This window comes from Eptesicus fuscus, chromosome 13 (assembly GCF_027574615.1).
Source record: "Eptesicus fuscus isolate TK198812 chromosome 13, DD_ASM_mEF_20220401, whole genome shotgun sequence".
In the NCBI taxonomy this organism is placed as follows: Eukaryota; Metazoa; Chordata; class Mammalia; order Chiroptera; family Vespertilionidae; genus Eptesicus; species Eptesicus fuscus.
Genome location: NC_072485.1, coordinates 67,828,695 through 67,851,514, shown reverse-complemented (window position 1 = coordinate 67,851,514; position 22,820 = coordinate 67,828,695). Strand labels below are relative to the sequence as shown.

The window sequence follows — 22,820 nt, the reverse complement described above, 5'->3', positions numbered from 1 at the left end:
TCCTGTACGTGCCCGCCTGGGATTAGGACAGCATAACTGTCCGACTCATCCCTCCCCGAAGGAGGCGGCCGGAACTATTCGTTCCTCTTTCTCTGCTGCTCGAATCTCCGGTGGCCCTCCGGAATCCTAAACCCGTACTGTTTTCCGACGGGGTTCTGCTTCACCAGTACTGCTAAACTCCCGGTCCTGTGCACCAATGAAGTCCGACTCCTACGATGCTTTCCTGAGAGTAAATTTGGCAGTCCACGACTGTTTCCGGGAGGAGCTGAGAAGGCGATGCTCACTTCCGGCGGAGGGGTTTTTCTCACCGGGGATGGAGGAGGCGGCGGCGGCGGAGCTGCTCTTGGAGGGGGAGAGACTGCAGTTCGGTGAGAGACCTGCGAGGTCGCCGACCCTTGGCCTTGGACTAGATACACTTGACATTCTCCGGTCTATTCTCTGCCCCCGACTCTTTCCCTCCAGAGCCCGGGAGCCTCCTCTGGTGCCCCTCAGTCTCTGGGGGTTTCTTCAGAGCCCCCAAACCCCCTCAAATCTCTCAGGGGCTTCCTTGGAGCCCTTATGGACCCCTCAGGCCGGACTTGCGGTTTTCGCCCCCCCCACGCCTAACTCACGACCTCTTGGGTCACTCCCTCATTGCCTTCCTATCTCCTTGCAGACCCCCAGCGGCGCCCGGATCCGGGCTCGGGATGGAGCCCTTCTGCAGAAGGCTGTGCTCAGGGCCTCAAAGACTGGCCGGCCTGGCCGACCCAGGCCGTCCACGCTTTAAAGACCCTCCCCCAGGGTTTAGCCCTTGGCCCCTCACTCGTCGAGAAACAGCGCTTGGGGGTCTGGTGTGTCGGGAAGCCTCTGCAGCCAGGACTGCTCTGGGGGCCGCTGGGAGAGGAGTCTGTCCCGGAGCAGAAGGACGAGGAGGTGCGACCAAGGCAGGAGAAGGTATGCAGGGCTAGGGTGTCTAATCTTTGTCATTGAAAATTTGGAAGCGGTTCAGACAGCTTCTGGACAGCTCTCCGGTTTGTTAGAAGAAGCAGGGCATTTCCGGTGATGAGAGATGGTTTTATCCTTCCCTCCAGAACTGTCTCTTCCCCTCACCTGCAGTAGTTTAGGAATCGAGGTGCAAAAAGTTGTTAAAAGCTGGATTAATAGAGCGTCACTCTTGATGAAAGTCAAGAGCCAAGGTTTTGGAATTAAAGAGCCAGGGGATCATATCCTAGTCGTAGTACGTAAGCTAGTTAAATAGCATGTTTCATTTAATTTATGTAAAATAAAGGAATGGCTGTTTTCTTTATTTTAATCCTTCAGGATTATTTGGAGCAATCAATGAAATGGCACAGGTAAAGGGTTTTATTGCATAAAACGTACTAAAAAGGAGAGTTGATATTCCTCTTACTACTTTTTCTGTTTGGTACCTACTAGAAGGCAGTAATGTGTTCAGTTTAGTAATTCTCCACACCCTGGGAGGGAGGTGTGGGGACAGTCTTTTTGGCTTTTTGCTGACTGAAAAGTCAGACAACACAGTCTAGTATAGGCAGAACCAGAAACCATTAATCTTCCAGGGGCTTCATCTTAGATCTTCGGAGAGGTTACGTCTGTTTTGTTTTTGTTGTTTCCTCCACTCTGGCCCCCTCAAACACATGGGAGAAGGACTGTTATTGGTTTATTTCAGGACGTGTCACTAGGCCCATGGGGAGACGTGTGTGCTTGTGAGCAGAGTTCAGGCTGGACCAGGTAAGTTACAGGAGAGTATGTAGTCAAGTTGTTCTTTTGAGGCTTTCTGTTGTGGCATGGGAAGGAACCGGAAGCTGACTGTAATTCCCCACACAGTGATCTTTTGCAGTGATCAAAGGCATGGGGTTCCTTAGGACTCAGGCTGACCAAGAACTGGGCTTACCGGGAGGGCCACTTGAAGAGGGTCTCTTGAATTCGCTCTTGCTCTGCTTTGCAGTTTGGTGCAGCGGGGCAGGCTGGAGGGTGAGGGAAACGTGGCCCCAGTGTGGACCAGCGAGAGGCTCCACCTGCAGGTGTACCGGGTCGTGCTGCCAGGCTTTGAGCTGCTACTGTGGCCCCGGTCTCCCTCTGAGGGCCTCAGTCCCACCCAGTCCAGGCTAGAAGAAGAGGCAGCCGTGGCTGTGATGACAGAAGTGGAATCTGCTGTACAGCAGGAAGTGGCCTCTCCTGGGGAGGATGCAGGAGAACCTTGTACAGGTATGTGTCAGATAAATGCTGACTTCCCAAATTATCACCAAACAACTATTGAGAAGACAAAAACGGAGCTTATGGTTGAAGAAGGTAAGGTAGCACACTACAGAGTCCTAGTAGCTTTTCTGAAGGGGTAGGGCAAAGCCTGGATATTTATTGAAAATTTGAAGTCTGGTATAAGGTAGGTCTTTCAGTGTGGGATAGGAGCAGGGCTTGGTTTGGATTGGTTAAGGAGCATAACATAATAGTAGTTTAGGATTCATGGACACAGGAAGGCTAGAATTTTCAGGCAAGAGGTTCAGAGTCTTGGGGTATAAACTGTCATTTGATGCTTTTCATTGAAGAGTGATGAGTCTTTTCCTTGGAATCAACCATATAAATATTTGCAATTTTTATCTTCCTGAATAAGTTTCTGGGAATAGTAAGATCATGTTGATGAAGACAGCAAGTTGTGTATAAGCTTTCAATTCATTACGGTTCTTCTATCTGGGGTGGGGATTGGTTGCTTTATTTTCAAATGAGCTAAAGTGAGGAGGCAGTGGTCTCAACTTACCGTAAGTTCATGTCTCCAGAGGCAGAACAAGGGGACTCTGAGATTATCCAGATGTCTGGGGCACTGTGGTTTCCAGGAATGCTTCCCCAGTAAGCACCTGCGACTGGACAGGAAGATAAATGGAGTATGGGCTCATGCGCCAGGGTAAAGGTTAATGTCATTGCTCCCACTGAAGTCCAGGGCTGAATAGGAAAAGACACATTTCTATAATTTCCTGGTGACACCACGGCCACCATCTGCTACAGTCTCTATTGACCCCATCACTCCACTCTTACTTTGCAGATCTTGGGTACCAGTCACCCCCCAGCAGCCAGGCAGAGAGTATGGTGAGCTCTGGACTTAAGCCCCAAACCCAGGACCAACTTTCCAAGGAGAGCCTATCACTTGGTCCATTGCCTCAGGATGGGAGCATGGACGAGGAGGGCCCACCCCAGACACAGATGCCAGCTGAACTTCAGAGCAGCTCTGCTACCCAGCGGGGCCTAGAGAGCAGTGAGGCCACTTCCTCATCTTCTGCCGGTGGCACCCAGCAGCCTGCTCACCTGGTCAAGAAGTTTCATAGCCCCAGTGATCAGTGTCTACCCGGAGCAAAGACCTCAGAGCCCAGGGCCCAGCAGAACGGAGAGCAGCACCCCAGCTTCTCTGCACACTTGGGGAGCCCTCCTGTCCCGACGGGAAGCTCCCCGAAAAGGGGGCGACAGTACCGGTGTGGGGAATGTGGCAAGACGTTCCTGCAGCTGTGCCATCTGAAGAAGCATGCGTTTATACACACGGGCCACAAGCCCTTCCTTTGCACTGAGTGTGGCAAGAGCTATAGCTCAGAGGAGAGCTTCAAAGCCCACATGCTGGGCCACCGCGGGGTACGGCCCTTCCCCTGCCCGCAGTGTGACAAGGCCTATGGCACCCGGCGGGACCTCAAAGAGCACCAGGTGGTACATTCAGGTGCCCGACCCTTTGCTTGTGACCAGTGTGGCAAGGCCTTCGCCCGCCGGCCTTCCCTGAGACTGCATCATAAGACCCACCAGGTGCCACCTGCCTCTGCCTCATGCCCATGCCCCGTATGCGGTCGGCCCCTGGCCAACCAGGGCTCTCTGCGGAACCACATGCGACTCCACACAGGGGAAAAGCCCTTCCTGTGCCCACATTGTGGCCGGGCATTCCGCCAGCAGGGCAACCTACGCGGGCACTTGCGACTGCACACAGGGGAGCGCCCTTATCGCTGCCCGCACTGTGCTGACGCTTTCCCCCAGCTTCCTGAACTGAGGCGCCATCTCATCTCCCACACCGGGGAGGCCCACTTGTGCCCCGTGTGTGGGAAGGCCCTCCGAGACCCACACACGCTGCGGGCTCATGAGCGCCTGCACTCGGGAGAGAGGCCCTTCCCGTGCCCCCAGTGTGGCCGTGCATACACACTGGCTACCAAACTGAGGCGCCACCTCAAATCCCACCTGGCTGACAAGCCCTACCGCTGCCCCACCTGTGGCATGGGCTACACCCTCCCCCAAAGCCTCAAGCGGCACCAGCTCAGTCACCAGCCCGGGGCATCCTCCAGCCCACCCTCCGTGCCTCCGGCTGCTTCTGAGCCCACTGTGGTCTTAGTACAGACTGAGCCAGAATTACTGGACACATGCAACGAACAGGATGTCTCCCCAGCCCGGCACGTCTTCGAGGTCACCCTTTCTGAGAGCCAGGATAAGTGCTTTGTGGTGCCGGAGGAACCAGGCCCCGCCCCCAGCCTGCTGCTCCTCCCTAAGGACGTGGGCTTTAGCCCCTGGGCAGAAGTGGTGGAGGTGGAGACAGGCACCTGACACTCGTCTTTCCCTAGCAGAGCTCTACATAAAGACTGTTTTCTAGGTGCTGGCTGTCTGGATCTCTCTCTCTTTGGGTTGCCCGATAGAGATTAGAGTTGGCTAGGAGAAGCAGGTCAAGGACCTCCCTTATGGACCACCAACTTGTTTCCCAGTACTTTAAGGTAAACCTCTTAGGATCTTTTTATCCACTTCTAGTAGAGCTTGCACGGAATCTTTCTCTAGGAACTCCACAAAGTGCTTACTGAAGCTTTTCAGAAGTGACCTGCCCAGGGAGGTAGTCAGGTAGCTGGCAGCCTGCTGCCCTGTGGTTGCTTAGTGCTGGGGTGGTCACTCCCATGGAGCTCCCTGAGGGTCAGGCTCTTTTTTGGGGAACCAAACTGCGTGACGTTGAAGGGTTAAAAGGCTGGAGACGGAGCTTAGCTTACAGCTCACAAGTCTGTAATTCAGCCTACAGGTCATTTTGGCAGCTTTTCTTACCACCTTAGGGCCGTGAAGTTGGTTTTCTTCTGTGTTGAAGGACACCAGACTCAATGGAGATGTTTAGGGAGGGTTTGATCTGTTCCCTGCTGCGACCCTGGCCCAGTGATCCACCGGGGGCAGAAAGCACTGGACAAGAGTTCAAAGGAGCATCACAGGGTGCTGTGGATGTGTTTCTTGGGATGGTTTAACGAGCTGGTTCAGTGGCCGGCAAACTCATTAGTCAACAGAGCCGAATATCAACAGTCCAACGATTGAAATTTCTTTTGAGTGCCGAAAACCGACTTCTGCGCATGGGCCACGAAGTTTCAATCGCACTGTACATGCGCGCCCGCACGTGGTATTTTGTGGAAGAGCCACACTCAAGGGGCCAAAGAGCCGCATGTGGCTCGCGAGCCGCAGTTTGCCGACCACAGAGCTAGGGCATCAGGGAACATGTCCGCAAAGGAATAATAATGATAGTAGACCCTCAGCCCTGATTGTGGGCCAGTCCTTCATGTGAGTTTATTTATACACTCCTCATAGCAACCCTGTGAGGTAGCTGGTTATATTCTTATTTTACAGATGAGGAAATAGGAACAACGATTTTTAAGTATCCTACCCAAGGTAACAAAGCTACTAGGTGCAGAGCTGACATTCAAACCCAAATAGTATAGCACTGGAGTGAGGCTCTTGACCCCTACACTCTGCTGTCCCTCAGTTCAGCTGCAGCTTGGTGGGTAAGTCGGTACAAGTGGTGTGTGGGGAGCTGCATGTGAATAAGCCCTGTGATGAGCCCCTGAGCAAAGAGGATGAGGGGAGAGGAGGTGGAGCCAGGTCACAGAGGCCTTGTTTCAGTTTGGACTTTATTCTCAGGACATCTAGGAACTCCTCGAAGGGTTTTGAGCAGGGGAATGACATGATCAGATTTGTGTGTGAAGAGACTATCGGAGAAGATTGGCAGGTGTGGTGCAGTTGTGGGGAAATCAGCTAGGAATGGATGGTCACAGTGGACATGCAGAGAAATGGAGTCATCCATTCAATAAATGTTTCTTGAGAACTTGCTGTAAGTTGTTAGGGATCTAGCAGCAATAACAATCTGCTCTTAGACAGTTACATTCCAGTGTGCAAAGACAGACACTAAATACGTGTCAGACTGGCAAATGCAGCGAAGACAAGTAATGCAGGGGAGGGTCTCATGTGGGGAGTGTGGTTTCGCAGAGGGTGGTCAGGAAAGGCCTCTGATGCGGCACAAGCAGAGACCTGTACTGTGTAAGGGCGTGGGCCAGGCTGATGTCTGCGGAGGGAGCGGGAGTCCCAGCAGAGGGAGAAGTACCAGCAAAGCCCAGTGAGTTCATGGAAGAACAAGGAGCAGAGTGGCCAAGCTGGACCTTGGAAGGGGGTGAGGGCAGGAGGAGTGCTGTGGGCCGTGGTAAGGACTGGGTGGATATTTCTGTGGGAGGTAGAAATGACAGATTCAAAGACTGAGTGAGAGATCTAACTACTGCTTTCTGGCTTTGCAAGTTAGGAAGCACCAGGGTGAGAGTGGGACAATTCTGATTTTGGTTTGGGATGGGTTGATGTGTCTGTCTCGAGAGACACTAGCTAGGAGGTGGTCATTGAAACTGTGGGAGCAGCGAGAGTGAGCAGAGGGGAGGTGCCTTGCTCTCTAGAGTCACTGAGAGGAGGAAGGCTCCTCAGGAGAGACAAAATCAGCATTCAACAAAATAGAACAACCTGCAGACTGTGGCACAGAAGCTGATGGAAGAGCGACTCCACAAGGAAGAAGTGGCAACAATGTCCTTTGCTACTGAGAGGGGTGGAATTTGTGGAGTCACTGGTGAGCTGAGTGAGAGCAGTTGGAAGCCAGATTAGATTGCTTTGAGGAGTGGGAAGCAAGAGAGACAGGAAGAACAATTCTTGGATCCTTCTGTAAGTTAAATCAACATGAGAGGTTAGCAAGAGGAGATAACCAAATTTAATTACATACTAATGAACAGGAGCCCCACATAACAGGAGAGTCAGAGCCACCACATATGTGAGAGGTTCAGAGACAGAAAGGAAAAATGGGGTATGTATGGCATCCTGAGCCAAGGAATGAGATAAGATGTCCTGAGGCTTGGGGGGAGGGGGGAGGGAGGTGGGAGGCGAGGGGTGGGGGAAGGTCATTCACAGGATGATAAGAACAGATGTCCAGTAATTAGAAGTTTGCCCTGACCTAGAGGTAGGTCATAAAAATTATTTCAGGTTATAACTTATGGACAAGGCCCCAAATTTAAATTATTTAAGGGAGAGGTAAACGTTTATTTTGAGCTCACAGGGTCTCAAATTACCTTCAGCTCAAAATAATCCACACGCTAAAAGGGGTACATCTTGGGTGGGCCTGTCCTGAGCCCCTTCATCAGTGAACGACAAAGCCAGAGCTAAAATGCCGCACGTTCTCCAGCTTCCCAGCACTCGCTCACAATGTCAGAAGCAGCCCCGTGTCTCCCACTTTCCCCCAGACATTAACCCAGCCACCCACCCAATCTGAATAAGTTCTGGGCAAAGCATAACTCTGAAATTTTCCGCAGGGAGGAGGACAGCAGGAAATCGTGATCCCTGAAGAAAAAAGCCGCATCATCCAAAGCCTAAGAAACAGTTGCTAATATTTTTAGTTAGCCAACCCCATTTCTTGGAGCCCGCACGAGGCTCGACAGATCCTAATGCAGGAAAAGATCTTGCTTCAGGCAGGGTCATAATATGCCCAGTGTTGTTAGGTTTCCTGGGGATGTACTCATTGCTTGAGCTTGAGCTGTGCAGTGACACAGGGATGCTTTGCGTTTCTGGGGAGGCCTGTTGACATCCCACAACCATCCTCAAGCCCAAAGCTGGGATGCTCACACCTCTTTGCCACATCCCCCACACAGATGGAGAACTTTCTTAGTTAAAGCTATCCCTGATGATGCAGAGCAGGTTCAGATCAGAGCCAAGACATGTGAAGGCTCTGGGTCCTGGCCAGGTAGCTCAGTTGGTTAGAGCATCATCCCCATACGCCAAGGTTGCAGGTTTAATCCCTGGTCAGGGCACATATAAGAATCCACCAACGAATGCATAAATAAGTGGAGCAACAAATCAATATTTCTCTCCCTCTTTTTTTTTTTTTAAAAAAATCAAGTTTGAAGGCACCTGGTTTGGGAGCCTCTGCTCTGCCAATACTCATGATGAAGCGAGAATGGGCATCAGAGAGCACTGTTCAAGCTCTCACCACAGATGAGAAAATGGAGACCTAGAGTACAGTCACTTGCCAAGGCATGAGACCAGAAAGCAGCAGACCCAGGACAGGGCCTCTGTCTTCTGACTCCCAACTTAGTGCTTTCCTCGCTAAAGTAAAATGCAGTGACTGTTCCTGGAAAGACGGGTCACTGGAATATCTTTTTTTTTTTAATCCTTACCCGAGGATATTTTTCCATTGATTTTAGAGAGAGTGGAAGAGAGGGAAAGACAGAGAAACATCGATGTGAGAGAAACACATCGATTGGTTGCCTCCTGCACAGGCCCTGACCAGGGCCCAGGCAGAGAGGAGCCTGCAACCGAGGTACCCCCCTTGACTGGAATTGAACCCGGGACTCTTCAGTCCACAGGCCGACGCTCTATCCACTGAGTCAAACTGGCTAGGGCTGGAATATTATTTTAACTGAGAAAATATTTTCCTCCTTTCGAAATATTTTTGTTCATCACAATGTCAAAAGTTCCGCATTCCCTGCATGCACCAGGCCCCTCCCTGTGATCTTCCCAGACAGTACGTGATCGCAGTCCAGACCCTGGCCGGCCGGGCCCCACGGAGGACAAGGCAAGAACCTGTGCTCCCTGTGTTTCTGCTCTTTGTCCTGTCCTAATTAGACCCAGGACTAATATTTACCTTGCATTCTACAAACAGGAAACGGGGGAGGGAGCGGAGCAGGGCTGGGCGAGGGGCCGTGTAGAACCAGCAGTTGTTCTAGTCTGGCCCCGGCCCCCAGACAGGCACCAGGAGACTCGGGGATTTGGGCTGGTCCCTCTTCCCAGCCAGGCAGCAGGTCCTGGGAGATGAGAAGACATAGAGCAGGGACCCTAGAGGCCTTGGCCCTGGCTCCACATCCCAGCAACCACCACACACAAACATTGCTCCACACTTTTCCAGACGGGCAGGAGGGGAAATGGGACCCGCCATCAGTGGCTGAGAGGCTGGGCAAACGTTGGCTGTTCTGCCCCCAGTGTGTCCTGGGGCAAGGTGGGCAGTACTCATCTAATCACACCCTTGTCTCTTTTCTTATATCCGTGCTTTGCGATCACACAAACCTCCCTGTTGGTTTACATCCCTATATGTACAGATTATTAAGCACTTACTATGTTTCATGGGGTTTAAGTTCCTAATCTCCATTACTCCTCACATCAAAGTACTATTCCCAATGTACAGATGAGGAAACTGAGGCCCCCAGAGATTAAAGCGACTGCCACCACGTGTTAGTACTGGAAGGAGCCTTGGGAAGACCTGTGACCCTGCTGGCCCACGTTGGCCCATGCCTCAGGGAAGGAGGGCGGAGGATGGTGGTTACACTGGTCTTTCCTTTGGGACTTCCTCCCAAACCTGTCCTCCCAGGAGGTGGGGTGGACTATCTATTCACTTGTCCTCATGGCCCTGACCCGCTGACCTCTTCCTCACAGCTGATTTCTTCACGTTAGTTTAACATTAACCCAGAGGGGTCAGGAGGAGCCCCGAGAGTCCCGGGAGCCGACACACTATGCCGCACGTCCGAGGGCCCTGGCTGCCTGGCTGCCTGGCCGTGGCTGCTCTGTTTAGCCTTGTGCACAGCCAGCATGGTAAGGAGGGCTTGGGAGCTGGGACAGGCTGGGGGCCTAGGAGATGGGCCCATGGGCAGGGGTCCCCTTACTCGACAGAGAACCCAGAGCCTGCCTCCAGGTGGGCCTCGGCCCACGGTATCCAGCTTAGGGAAGGAGTCTGGTGCCCAGGGCTGGCTGGATGGGACTCCTTCTCTCTTGCAATATGGCAAGCGGGCTGGGGGTGACCAGTTAAAGGAGGGAGTTAGTGGGTCCGGTCGCCATCCCAGACCTCCGCTTTCGGAAGCCACCAGGGTCGGCCAGGCTTGCTTCTTGCCCTCGTGATGGCCAAGTCAGCCGGGCTTCCTCAGGCCACTGTCCCACCCTCCTACTGCAGTGTTCCTGGCCCCTCAGCAAGCACTGTCGCTGCTCCAGCGGGTCCGACGTGCCAACAGTGGCTTCATGGAGGAGTTGCGTCAGGGCAACCTGGAGCGAGAGTGCATGGAGGAGCAGTGCAGCTACGAGGAGGCCTTCGAGGCCCTGGAGTCTTCCACGGCCACGGTGAGGCTGGGGGCCCTCCCAGTGGGCCCACCTCTAGGACCACAAATAAGGGGAACAAGGAGCTCACAGTCTTCGCTGATAACTTAATAACTTAATAACCCCATTTCCCTGGGCTGTCAAGACGAGCAGCCTCACTTTCCTTGGAGGCCAGACACCAGGGCCCAGGGCCCAGGGAGGTTCCAGGACCTCAGGGGCCTCTCAGTTCTCAGACATATGACTATGTCGGGACCTCTGGAGCCCCAGGCCCCCGGGGCCTCTAAGCTTTGGCCTTTTTGCTGACTCTGCCACCCTTGAGGTTTGGGACTCTGGTGAGGCTGGGAGCCCTTGCAACCTCTCCCTCCCTTGGGGCTCTGCCTGGGCCCCACGCCCCCTCTCCTCCTGTCCACCCACCCAGGGCAATCCCTTCCTGTCTTTGTTGGGGTGCGGGAGCTCCCCTCTCCTCAAATACCCTTCTCAGTGGACTTGGGCTTTTGGAAACAAAAGTAGGGAACTGCCATAGACCTCCCAGAGCCTGCCCTGGTTGACCAGGGTAAGAGGAGAAGGAAAGTATAACGAGACATAACATTTACTAAGAAACAAAACCCTTTTTGTAACCCTGCCACAGCCTCACACTCAGCCCTTGTTTTTCAGGATGCGTTCTGGGTCAAGTACACAGGTGAGCACTGGGAAAGGCCTGCTTCAGGAAGGGCGTGCTGGGCCCCAGTTAGAGAGTATTCTGCTCTAGAGAATCTGGTCCATCAGTTCATCCACCCCCCACCCATGCCTCTTTCCTTCCACGCATCTGTTGTCCATCTCTCTGTTTCCGAATGTTGTCCCGCCCTTGACTTAAGCCCATCCTGTCCCTACCCTAATACCAAAGGTGTTTCTGGGTCTTTTCCAGCTTGTGACTCGGTGAAGAAATCTCGAGAAAAGCTCGTTAAATGTCTGGAAGGTGAGGACCTGACATGGGGGTGGTGGGACCGGATACCAGGGGGACAGCCTGGGAGAAGAGCAGAGTAGGGGTGGGTTAGGAGGTGGCCCAGCAGGGCAGCCCCTAGCACCTGACACTGCCTTTCCATCTCTGCGATCAAGGATGTATCTTTGTGCCTGGTTCTGTGCCTGGCAGTCATTAAGATGATTAATATTGGAGAAACGAATTAATGAATGGATAATGAATTAATGTTTAAGGCCTCACTCTCATCAGGGCTCCTCTATCCCATGTCCCCAGGACAGAGCTTTAATGATGTCACATTCATTCTCCAAAACCTGGAGTGGCTCCCCATTGCTTCCACTACAAAGCATCAGCTTAGCCTCGCGAAGTTTGCAGGTTCTAGCCTTCACCTCCCCTTTTCGCCGTATCTCCCATCACACCAACCAGGAACCCAGACCCCAGCTGCACTTCTTGAACATGCCAAGATGGTTCAACTTCCTGGCCCTTGCTCACATTATTGTCTTCCCCTGGAGCAGTCATTACAACCTGCTGACAACATCCTTATCCTTCAAGGATTAGTTTAAATGCCATCACCTTGCGAAGCCTTATAATACACTATTAGTGTGACAATAGGCTCCATAACATGGAACTCTAATTACTGGCCATCCTTTCAGTGGTTAAATAACTTATTCAACAGACATGTGATGTGCCAGGCACTATGTCGAGTGATGGGGGTTTTAAGAGATCAAGGAGCTCACAGTTTCATAGAAAAAGAAAAACACAAAACATACAAGTGATTGCTGGAAAAGCTCTGTTGCAGGTGCCGAGAGAATGTCAGGAGAAGGAGCCTTTAGTTTGTCAACAAACTCAGGGACAGCTCCCTAGAAGAAGTAGAGTTCTACCTGGACTTGAGGGATACACTGATGAATAAACAAGAGGGTATCCCAAGGCAAAGGGAATGGCCTGTGTGAAGGCCCTGAGGCACGAGGAGCTAAGCTAACAAGGCAGGTAGCCCAGGGCCTGACTAGGCCTTGTTCACGTGTTCATCCTGCTGTTCACGAGGAGCCACTGAATATAGTCAGCTCCATGAGGGCTGGGACCTGCCTTGACTAGAACTGACTTATTCATCACGGTGTCCTTGATACCTGGCACAGTGCCTGTCAGAGGGTTGCCTCATGGTGGGCACTAGTAAATATTTGGTGACTACTGTTAAATGGATTGGACAACTCCTGTGTGCAGAGGAGGTGCTGAGTAAATTCAGGTCAAGGGTTGTGAGCCAGAAGGAGCTTGGAGGGGGTGGATAGCCAAGCTTTGCTAAGTGAGAGGGGGGACAAATCCTGCAGGTAACTGTGCCGAAGGTCTGGGTATGAACTACCGAGGGAACGTGAGCTTCACCCGGTCCGGCATCGAGTGCCAGCTATGGCAGAGTCGCTACCCACATAAGCCTGAGTGAGTGATGGGCAGGCCTGTCTGCCAGTGGGCTGAGAATGGGGAGCAAGGAGACAGGGGTGGGGGTGGGGTGGGGGTGGGGGGACACACGGCCTCTAGCTGAGCAATTCCCTTTTCCAGAATCAACTCCACCACCCACCCTGAAGCAGACCTGCAGGAGAATTTCTGCCGCAACCCGGATGGCAGCACCACCGGGCCTTGGTGCTACACTTCAGACCCCACTGTGCGGAGGGAGGAGTGCAGTATCCCTGTCTGTGGTGAGCTGGGCCATTGGGCGGTCCATGGCCAGGCACGGCGTCTCCAAGGGGCCAGGGACTGTTGGTCAGGGAAGTCAGGAGACCAGAGAGAGTGGGCTTCTAGCCCCCTTCCTCCCTCCCATCTTCACTTCCTTGTGACCCAGGCTGCAGCTCATTCCAGATACGCCTTCCTTCCTGCCCGGGGCACTGTTCCCTTCAGGAAGGCCTCCCCAGCCATTTCAGTCCACGTGTCCTTTTCTGAGCACCTCAGAGCATTATGATTTCCCGCCAGGCAGCAGTTAGCTACAGTCACAATAATGCTGCAGGACCCACAAAATCGCACCCACCACAAAAGCTCAGGGGCATACACCAATAAGCATTCGTTCCTTATGTGTCTGAGGGTGGGCTGGGGTGGCACTGCTCATGCGCCTGCGGGTCCATGATGGAGCCTGGGCTCGGCTGGTGGCTTTGCTTCAGAGCTTGGCTTCTGCGTGGGTCAGGTGCAGGTCTGCTCCACACATACGGGTTCTGGGGCAGAAGCTAAAAGGCATCATCTTCCGTTGGTGATGGCAGAGTGCAAAACTGAGCAGAAACACACAATGTGTCTTCAGGCCTCGGCTTAGAACTGGCACAGTCAGTTCTGCCCACGTGCCATTGGCCAGAGCAACCAACAAGGTCAAGGTCAAGAGGTGGAGAAAGCATGCTGAAACTGACCCATTGCCCTGTGTAGACATCTGTAGTCCTCCCAGCTTTATTTCCTGTGTGCCCCTAAGAGAACACAGAATCCTTTAAAAACTCCAGGCAGTCACTACCAATAGATTGCAGGCAGCCCTGTGATAGTTACAGGAGGCGAAACCTAGTTACTCTCTCGGGCTTGTGATGCACCAGACGCTTCTGCATTTATTTTGCTTAAACTTCTCAACAACCCTGCGAGAACAGCATCAGTACCCCTTTCAGAGGCAAGCACACAGCAGCTCAGAGAGGCGTTACCGGAGGTCTCGCAGGAAGAAGGCTCAAGGCAGGGATTCAGCTCCGGGCTGTCTGGCTCCCCCTGTGGTCCCACCCTCTCTGCTCCCTTCCTCCTCACCCACCAGGCCAAGAGCGCTTCACTGTGGAGGTGACCCCACGCTCCAGAGTCTCCACAGCGAATCTGTCACCTCCATCTGACCCGTGTGTTCCTGAGCGTGGCCAGCATTACCAGGGTCGCCTGGCGGTGACCCACCATGGGTCCCCCTGCCTGCCCTGGGCCAGCGAGCAGGCCAAGGACCGGAGAAAGGACCAGGACTTCAGCCCGGCTGTGCCGCTGGTGGAGAACTTCTGTCGCAACCCAGATGGGGACCAGGAGGGCGCGTGGTGCTATGTGGATGGTGGTTACGAGTACTGCGACCTGGACTACTGTGGTGAGAGGGCAGGGCCGGGGGCCTGAGACAGGCCACAAAGCCTGGAGGGGAATAACAAGAACAGCCTTCCCTGATTTATGGGTTCCCACGTGCGCACGTGAGTACGCTCACCACAGCCTTCCACTGCCCAGGTGGGAGTAGGTTTCATCCCCATTTCACAGCTGAGTGTAATGAGGCCCCGGAGGTTCGGGGATGGGTGAGGAGTGGCTGGGTCCCGTCCCAGCCAGTGCCCGGGTCTCTGCAGAGGAGCCGGTGGACGAGGTGACGGACGGTGGGCAGAGCCAGGACCCGGACGCGGCCGTCGAGGGGCGCACCACCATGGAGGAGTTCCAGCCCTTCTTCAACGAGAAGACCTTCGGGGCTGGGGAGGCAGGTCAGGCTGCCGGAAGTGGGGGCAGGTGGGTGCGTGGCCGTGGGGCAGGGTCTGCGCTCGGCCCCTCACCACCTGGCTCGCTCCCAGACTGTGGGCTGCGGCCTCTGTTTGAGAAGAAGTCGCTGGAGGACAAGACGGAGCAGGAGCTTCTGGAGTCCTACATCGACGGGCGCATCGTGGAGGGTTGGGACGCCGAGAAAGGCCTGGCGCCCTGGTGGGTCCCTACGCCCAGCTGCCTTCACGGGGCTGCAGCCCCCCCACCTCTGCCCCCAGCCCTGGGGGACTCCTCTCCCCTCACAGGCTTCATGGGTGATGAGCGCTGAGCACCAGCACCTCGTTGAGTCTCAGCCATCTTTGGAGATTGGCTTTCTTAGTTCTCACACGCAGGAGGCATGGCTGAGGCCCAGGGAGTTTAAGTGACGCTGCTGATGGACAGTCTGGGGCCAGGAGAACTGGGGTCAAGTCCATAGCAGGACCTGACCCCGGAGCTGGGCTAAGCTGCACAGCTCTGGCCTGGAGGGAGCTGGAGAGGGGTGCTCAAGGCAGGATGCAGCCCCTCACTGTCACATGGATGTCCCCGTCCCCAAAGGTGACCAGGTCAAGCTGGGGCCGGGGCCCAGCAGGCAGTTCTGTCCAGTTCTTAAAAATGGGACTTTGTACTTCTGGGGCCAGTGGAGGGGCAGCTCCCTGGCTCTCATGCTCCCCGTTCCCCCTCACAGGCAGGTGATGCTTTTCCGTAAGAGTCCCCAGGAGCTGCTGTGCGGAGCCAGCCTCATCAGTGACCGCTGGGTCCTCACTGCCGCCCACTGTCTCCTGTACCCACCTTGGGACAAGAACTTCACTGAGAATGACCTTCTGGTGCGCATTGGCAAGCATTCCCGCACCAGGTACAGAACTGGGGGCCCGGGGGTGTCTGGCAGGGGTCTCAGCCCTCCAGCGTGATGGTGAGGGGCTCCGGTGGCATGTCTGTCTGCCTCCCACCGTGGAAAACAGTCTGTGCTGCAGAGTCCGCCCTGCCACATCCTGGCCTAGGCTTGGAGCTGGGGTCAGAGGAACTAAGACTTTGCAAAGAGCAAAATCCCGGCCTGTCTCCAGACACCAGGGCATGGCCCAGGTGTGACTTGGAAGAGAGGCTCTCTGGACCAGAGCCTGCAGCCTGCGTCCCTCCCCATCTGCCTGGGCCGTTTGACAACAAAGCCCTGTGCAGCTCAGCCCGCTGGACCCCTGACTCTCAGACCTTGAGGGCAGGCAGTTTCCTCCCTCAGGGAACCGCTGCCTCTGAGTGGCTTATGGCTCCTCCGTTTCTCTGTTGGGGTCTGCGCAGGTATGAGCGAGGCATGGAGAAGATCTCCATGCTGGAGAAGATCTACATCCACCCCAGGTACAACTGGAGGGACATCCTGGACCGCGACATCGCCCTGCTGAAGCTGAAGAAGCCCATCACCTTCAGCGACTACATCCACCCCGTGTGCCTGCCCGACAAGCAGACGGCAGCCAGGTGGGGCAGCCAGGGGGCCGTTGGCTGAGAAGGCTGGGCTGGGCCCTGGGCCTGACTGACCCTGGTAGGCCTTGCAGAAGGGCCTTCCCTTTTCCAGGCCTCAGTTCTCGGAACAAACCGGAAGGTTCTTTGTGCACTGGTGTTTGAGATTCAGGACTTTAAGGGATGGTGTTGGGGCCAGAGGCTCCTGGAGGGTCAGTTCTCACCAGGTCCATCTGCCTTCCCCAAAGGTTGCTCCAGGCTGGACACAAAGGGCGGGTGACAGGCTGGGGCAACCTGAAGGAGACGTGGACAACCAGTCACGCCGAGGTGCAGCCCAGCGTCCTGCAGGTGGTGAACCTGCCCATCGTGGAGCGGCCGGTCTGCAAGGCCTCCACCCGCATCCGCATCACCGACAACATGTTCTGTGCTGGCAAGTCCTCTGGGTGGGGGGGGGGGGGCGGGGCTCGGCAGGAGGGAACAGCGGGGCCGCAGGTTGGGGGACTGGAGACATGTTAGGAGCACAGACCTGTTCAAGCCCTGGCGCCACTCACAAGCCGTATGACTGGGCAAAGTCGCTTAACCTCCTGCAGATTCAGGTCCTCTATAAATGGAGATAAAAGCCTCTATTCCAGAAGGCTGTGTGAGGGTTCAATGAGGCCTAGTGCTGGTCACTGGTGAAGTTGTCAGTATGTGTTAGCCCAGATAGCAGCAGAGATCTTGGGGGTGGGGGGAAGCCATTGATTTGTTCAGAGATTAAACAGGTATTTATTGAGTACCTACTGTGAGCCATGAAGTATTCCAGGGTATACAACAAGGACTCGAACAAACAGTGCACGTGTCTTCAGAGAGCTTTCCTAGAAGGAGGGAGTGTCAGTAAAAAGATCTAGAACAGCAATCCCTGCTAGAAAGAAGCATGAAGCCGAGTAAAGTAAGGGAGAGAGAGATGGGGACAGGAGTGCTTTTCTAAGTAGAGTGGCTGGAGAAGGTCTCTCTGAAGTGACATTTGGGCAGAGACCAGAAGTGAAGGAGTGAGTCAGTCTAGGGGAAGTGTACTGCAGGCTGAGGGGACAGCAGGAGCAAAGGCCCTGAGGTGGAAACACGCTTGGTGTGTCTGAGGAAGAGCAGGGAGGCCTGAGTGGCTGGAGTTCAGTAAACACAGGAAGAACAGCAGGAGATGAGGGAAGATTGGTGGGCAGGCAGAGATGGGCACTTCCATTAGGGTCTGGAAGGACTTTGGCTTCTATTGAGATAAGAAGTGATTGGAGGGTTTGGGGCAGGTGAATAAATGATCGAACTTAATTTAAATTTTTAAATAATAGTAGTGTAATTTCTTTCAGACTCACAGAAAAGTTTGCAAAAATAATACAAAGAATTTCTGTATCTCATCATTGAGATTCTGCCACCCCCACTTTGCACAACACACATACACACACTGTTTGAGAGGAAATTGTACATGTGGTGATTTTTTTACCCATCTAATTGAGTATTTCCAAAAAAAAAAAAAAAAAAAAGGGTGCTCTCTTACATAACCACAGTATAATTACTAAATCAGAAAATTATAATGATAAAGTACCATTATCTAATCTGTAGACATTATTCAAATGTTTTCTAATGTCCTGCTTGCTAATGTCCTACTTGCTAATGAGGCAAAAAATGTTTCTCTCATCTGGGATCCAATCCAGGGTTACTCACTGCATTTAGTTGTCAGTTTTTCTTTGTCTTCCATGACCTTGACATATCTGGTGAGGACAGGCCAGTGACTGTAGATTGGCCCTCCATTGTGTTTGTCTCAGGTTTCTTCGTGATCTGATTCAGGCTAAGTGATGTTGAGTCCTCAGTGCATCCCGGTAGCAGGCGTGTAATGTCTGTATGTCTCATAACTGGTGAGATTAACTCTGACCTCTTGGTTAAGGTGGTGTCTGCCTCAGCCAGGTTTCTCACTGTAAAGTTCTGTTGTTTTTCTCTTTGTAATTAATAAATATGTTGTGGGGAGAAACTTTGATACTGTCTATTCTGTTTCTCATCAAATTATTCTCCCAAACTATGGTGGATGCCAAATGGTGATTTTTCTAATTCTGTCATTTCTGCAATTATTATTTTGTGGTAGAGATGACCTTTCTTTTCTTTCATTCTATTAGTATGGACTCATGGGCCTTACTTACAAGTTTTAAGGGGGAGAGAGGGGGGGGGGCGAGGGGCAAGAAACATTGATGTGAGAGAGAAACATTGTCAGTTGCCTCCTGGGGACTGAATCTGTAGGGAACGATCCTCCAACCAACTGAGCCATCCAGCCAGGGCCCACTTTGTTAGTTTTTTAACCTTTATAACTTTTTGCCATTCAATTAAAATTTTTATGTAGTCAAATTTCTTAACAAAGTTAGGAAAAAACCTTCCTTATGCTCAGTCGTAGAGAAATTCCCATGTTTTCTTGTAGTGCTTGGTTTCATTTTTCTACACTTAGATCTGAGTCATTTGGACTTTATGCTTGTGTATGATGCAAGCTATGGATCAAATTCATCCTTTTCCAAATGGTTCACCAGCTGTCCACACCATTTATTAAAAATTGTATCTTTGAAATAACCTTTGTCACATACTAGATTTCTATGTGCTTAAGTCTGTTTCTATTTGAAGACATTCAATTTGGATCTACTGATCTTTGTTAATTATATTAAATACCATCTTGTTTTGTAGAGGCTTTAGAGTATGTTTTAACATCTGGTAGGGCTTATTGTCTGTCAAAGTTTATCTTTTCCAGAGTTTTCCTGGAAATTCTTACGTATTTGTTTTTCCTTCTGAACTTTGGTATCAACCTGTCAAGCTCCATAAAAAGGTTTGTCTGTGTTTTATTGGGATTATGTTAAATTTATAAATTAATTTAGGGAGAACTGACATCTTTTTGTAGTTGAGTCATTTTATCCAAGGACGAGAAATGTTCCCTCATTTGTCCAGGTCTAGACTGTGCCTTTTTATAGTGATGCAGTGTATTATGACGTTTTCTCTTTGACACCTTGTTTTATATATTTGTGGTTGCAGAAAAAAACAAAAGATACCTAGGAATTTGACTTATTAGGCTTATTGTTTTTCAATTATGTACCTCATTAGTTTTTGCTTTTACCTTTTCAAAAATTTTCTTATGCTTTTTTTTTTGGTTTATATTTTTCTCTTTTGAGCTTTTTGAGTTGACAATTTGGTTAATTTACTTAAATATCTTTATTGGTTTCAGAGAGGAAGGGAGAGGAATAGATATAGAAACATCAATGCAATGATGAGAGAGACTAATTGGTTGGGTACCTCCTGCATGCCCCCCACCGGGGATTGAGCCTGAAACCCGGGCATGTGCCCTGACCAGGAATCGAAGCATGGCCTCCTGGTTCATAGTTTGATGCTCAACCACTGAACCACACTGGCCAGGCTGGTTAATTTACTTTTGATCTTTAATTTTCATTGAGTAGGACTGTGCATTTTTCCTCTTTATAGAAAACACTAGTGTTTTTATTATTTTTTAGAATAATACATTATCTCTAATTTCAGTGTGTATTTTTCTTTCACCCAAGAGGTGTCTAATAGGTGTTTTTAAAAATTCCAGATGGGAGGGGCCTTTTGTATTTTCACTTTAATAATTTTGAGTTTTGCTACATTAGAATATGAGAATATTGTTTGTAATATTTCTATCGATGGAACTGATTTTATTTTTGAGACAGAGCTGTTGGATTAATTTCTGTGAATGTTTCATGTGTGATTGAGATGTGTAGGGTGTGTTTTTTATTCAGATGTTTGATACATATTCATAAATGTACCTTATTGTTACTTAATTTAAATTCTTATTTATTTTCAGTTCATTTGATCTGTCTTGTACTGACTTTGGTGTGTTAAATTCTATTATAGATGTATTTGTCTCCTTGCATTGCTTATAGGTTTTTTTGTTTTGTTTTACTTTATAAATGTGGTTGCTGTGTTTTGTGCAGATATTCATAATTATTATTTATTCACTGTAAATTATGGCTTTTAGCTTTAAATGTGTCCTTTTTTATTTTCAATATTAGGATTACTACCCCTGCTCTTTTTGTTTCCATTGGCCTGATGATATACCTTTGTCCATCTCTTTAATTTTAGCCTTTATGAATCACTTTGTTATATATAGCATAGTTGAGTCTTGCTTTGTGAGTCAAATTAAAACCTTTGCTTTGTAATAACTGAGTTAAGCGCATTCATATATATATATATATATGATTTAATTAGCATTACTTCATTATTTTATAATATTTACATTATGCTTCATTTGCTGTATTTTTCCCTATATGATCTTTTAAGAAAATGTATTTTTTAGGAAGGTTTACATTTTTGTTCTACTGATCATCTTTGGACTTACACCTTTTTGAAATGCCCTTAGTTCCTTTTCTTTTTTTTAAGAATGCCATTTATTTTTTAATATGTTTTTATTGACTTCAGAGAGAAAGGGAGAGGGAGAGAAACATTAATGAGAGAGAATCATTGATCGGTTGCCTCCTGCACGCCCCGCCCCCCATGTCCCCTACTGGGGATCGAGCCCACAACCTGGGCATGTGCCCTTGACTGGAATCGAACCTGGAACCCCAGTCCATAGGCCGACGCTCTATCCACTGAGCCAAACCGGCTGGGCTCCTTTTCTTATATAACCTTTTAATCGTAACTCCTACCCACTGGCTATCTAACAGTGAGTTTCCTTTCCTTTCTCTTCTCTCATTTTGAGCTGCATTTTTTTCTACTTGTCAGAACATTGTTCCTTTTGCTGAAGCATTAATCTCTTGGTTGGATGAAGCTCATCTGCTAGTAGATTCTTCAAGAAGGGTTTTGAGCATAGAACTTCCTGAGCTCTTATATAATTGTTTTTCTGTAGCCTTGACACCTGACAATCAGCGTGGCGGCATATAAAATCTGTGGTTCACATTTTCCTTCCTTGAATTTTTTGAAAATAATGGCTTTATTATTTTCTTTGTATGTAGTTGTTTTGTTTTTTTTAATATATTTTTATTGATTTCAGAGAGGAAGGGATAGGGAGAGAGGGATAGAAACATCAATGATGACAGAATCATTGATCAGCTGCCTTCTGCATGCCTCCCACTGGGGATGGAGCCCACAACCAGGCATGTGCCCTTGACTGGAATTGAACCTGGGACCCTTCAGTCTGCAGGCCAATGCTCTATCCAATGAGCCAAACTGGCTAGGGCGAGGTGTGTGTGTGTTTTTTTTTTATATATTTTATTGATTTTTTTACAGAGAGGAAGGGAGAGGGATAGAGTTAGAAACGTCGATGAGAGAGAAACACCGATCAGCTGCCTCCTGCACACCTCCTACTGGGGATGTGCCCGCAACCAAAGTACATGCCCTTGACTGGAATCGAACCTGGGACCTTTCAGTCCGCAGGCCGACGCTCTATCCACTGAGCCAAACTGGTTTCGGTAACGAGGTGTGGTTTTTGTGTAGCTTCTGTTGTTCCACATTGTTTGTGGAAGTTATGTGTCGGGGTTTGGATAAAGGCAGCACCACCATTGTCCTCAGCTACCTGTAAGTCTAATGTATTTTTTAAGTCCTACCTATTGAATGGAAGATTGATTGTAGGTGGGAAAAAGCAGAATTAGTTTTGGGGTAGAGGTGCATGTGATGTGACCAGTGTAGAAGTGGTGAGAAGTGGTTGGATTTCGGATTTGGTGGATATATTGAGGAAATGGCTGACAAGATTTGTACAAGAATTGGTGTGGGGTGAGGAAATGAGAAGAAACAAGGATGATGAAAAGAGGTCAAGTGGACACTCATCTGGTATGTCTCTAGAAGGGGCTGGAGTATGAGCTATGCTCCTGAGTACTGCTGTTCTCTCTCAAGGTTACAAGCCCGATGAAGGGAAACGAGGGGATTCTTGTGAAGGTGACAGTGGGGGACCCTTTGTCATGAAGGTAAGCTAGCTTCTCTAAAGGCCTGGTGGGTAGATCTCCTGGTGAGGTGGGTAAGGAGGGACCCCAGAGTTCAGAAATAGTTACCTGATAGGGTAATGCTGACACTACCTTGGACTTGACAATTGAAAACCTCATGTTTCTTCCTTAGAGCCCCTTTAACAACCGCTGGTATCAAATGGGCATCGTCTCGTGGGGTGAAGGCTGTGACAGGAATGGAAAATATGGCTTCTACACACATGTGTTCCGTCTGAAGAAGTGGATACAGAAGGTCATTGATCGGTCTGGAAGTTAGGGGACCATCCACATTCTAGGCTCCTCACTGATCACAGAAACCAATCCAGGGAAAGAATTATTTTTGTGGTTTGTTCCTAAAACTTTAGTTCTCAATAAAAGTGACTCTACGAGCCTCAATGCTCCCAGTGCTGTTCATGGGCAGCTCAGGCAGAGCCGGTACCATTACCAGATAAGGTGAGAGGGGAGATATAGTCATAAATGTACCTTTTTACTTGTCATTTAAGTCATCTATACCCTTACTTATTTTCAGTTCATTTGATCTGTTGTACATATTGCTGTTCCTGTTGGGTGCATGTATTACTGAGGGGGAACTAGGCACTATAGCCTAGGCAGGTATGGCAGTGAGTTTCACCTGGTGTGAAATGCTAACC

At 50.5% G+C, this 22,820-nt stretch overlaps 2 protein-coding genes across 2 annotated transcripts; both read left to right on the top strand.

Moving 5' to 3' along the window:
* The first annotated feature begins 21 nt into the window (after window positions 1–21).
* Window positions 22–4,596, top strand: ZNF408 (zinc finger protein 408). Its single transcript, XM_028153496.2, has 5 exons — window positions 22–368; window positions 656–933; window positions 1,664–1,725; window positions 1,943–2,202; window positions 3,032–4,596. The coding sequence occupies exons 1-5, from the start codon at window positions 197–199 to the stop codon at window positions 4,555–4,557; spliced, it is 2,298 nt and encodes a 765-aa protein (XP_028009297.2). The 5' UTR covers window positions 22–196; the 3' UTR covers window positions 4,558–4,596.
* Window positions 4,597–9,779: 5,183 nt separating this feature from the next.
* F2 (coagulation factor II, thrombin) lies at window positions 9,780–22,492 on the top strand. The gene is made up of 14 exons (XM_008146759.3): window positions 9,780–9,858; window positions 10,214–10,377; window positions 11,008–11,032; window positions 11,258–11,308; window positions 12,631–12,736; window positions 12,857–12,993; window positions 14,067–14,372; window positions 14,617–14,745; window positions 14,833–14,959; window positions 15,465–15,632; window positions 16,070–16,243; window positions 16,474–16,655; window positions 22,085–22,155; window positions 22,304–22,492. Exons 1-14 carry the CDS (start codon window positions 9,780–9,782, stop codon window positions 22,445–22,447), a joined length of 1,863 nt encoding a protein of 620 aa, XP_008144981.2. The 3' UTR covers window positions 22,448–22,492.
* The last annotated feature ends 328 nt before the right edge of the window (window positions 22,493–22,820 follow it).

Excerpts from the sequence above, each read along its gene's own strand:
- F2 (XM_008146759.3), top strand. The coding sequence starts at position 9,780 with ATGCCGCACGTCCGAGGGCCCTGGCTGCCTGGCTGCCTGGCCGTGGCT. Across the intron at positions 12,994-14,066 it reads GTGCAGTATCCCTGTCTGTG|GCCAAGAGCGCTTCACTGTG; the intron begins GTGAGCTGGGCC and ends CTCACCCACCAG. Across the intron at positions 16,244-16,473 it reads GACAAGCAGACGGCAGCCAG|GTTGCTCCAGGCTGGACACA; the intron begins GTGGGGCAGCCA and ends CCTTCCCCAAAG.
- ZNF408 (XM_028153496.2), top strand. The coding sequence starts at position 197 with ATGAAGTCCGACTCCTACGATGCTTTCCTGAGAGTAAATTTGGCAGTC. Across the intron at positions 369-655 it reads GGGGGAGAGACTGCAGTTCG|ACCCCCAGCGGCGCCCGGAT; the intron begins GTGAGAGACCTG and ends ATCTCCTTGCAG. Across the intron at positions 2,203-3,031 it reads TGCAGGAGAACCTTGTACAG|ATCTTGGGTACCAGTCACCC; the intron begins GTATGTGTCAGA and ends CTTACTTTGCAG.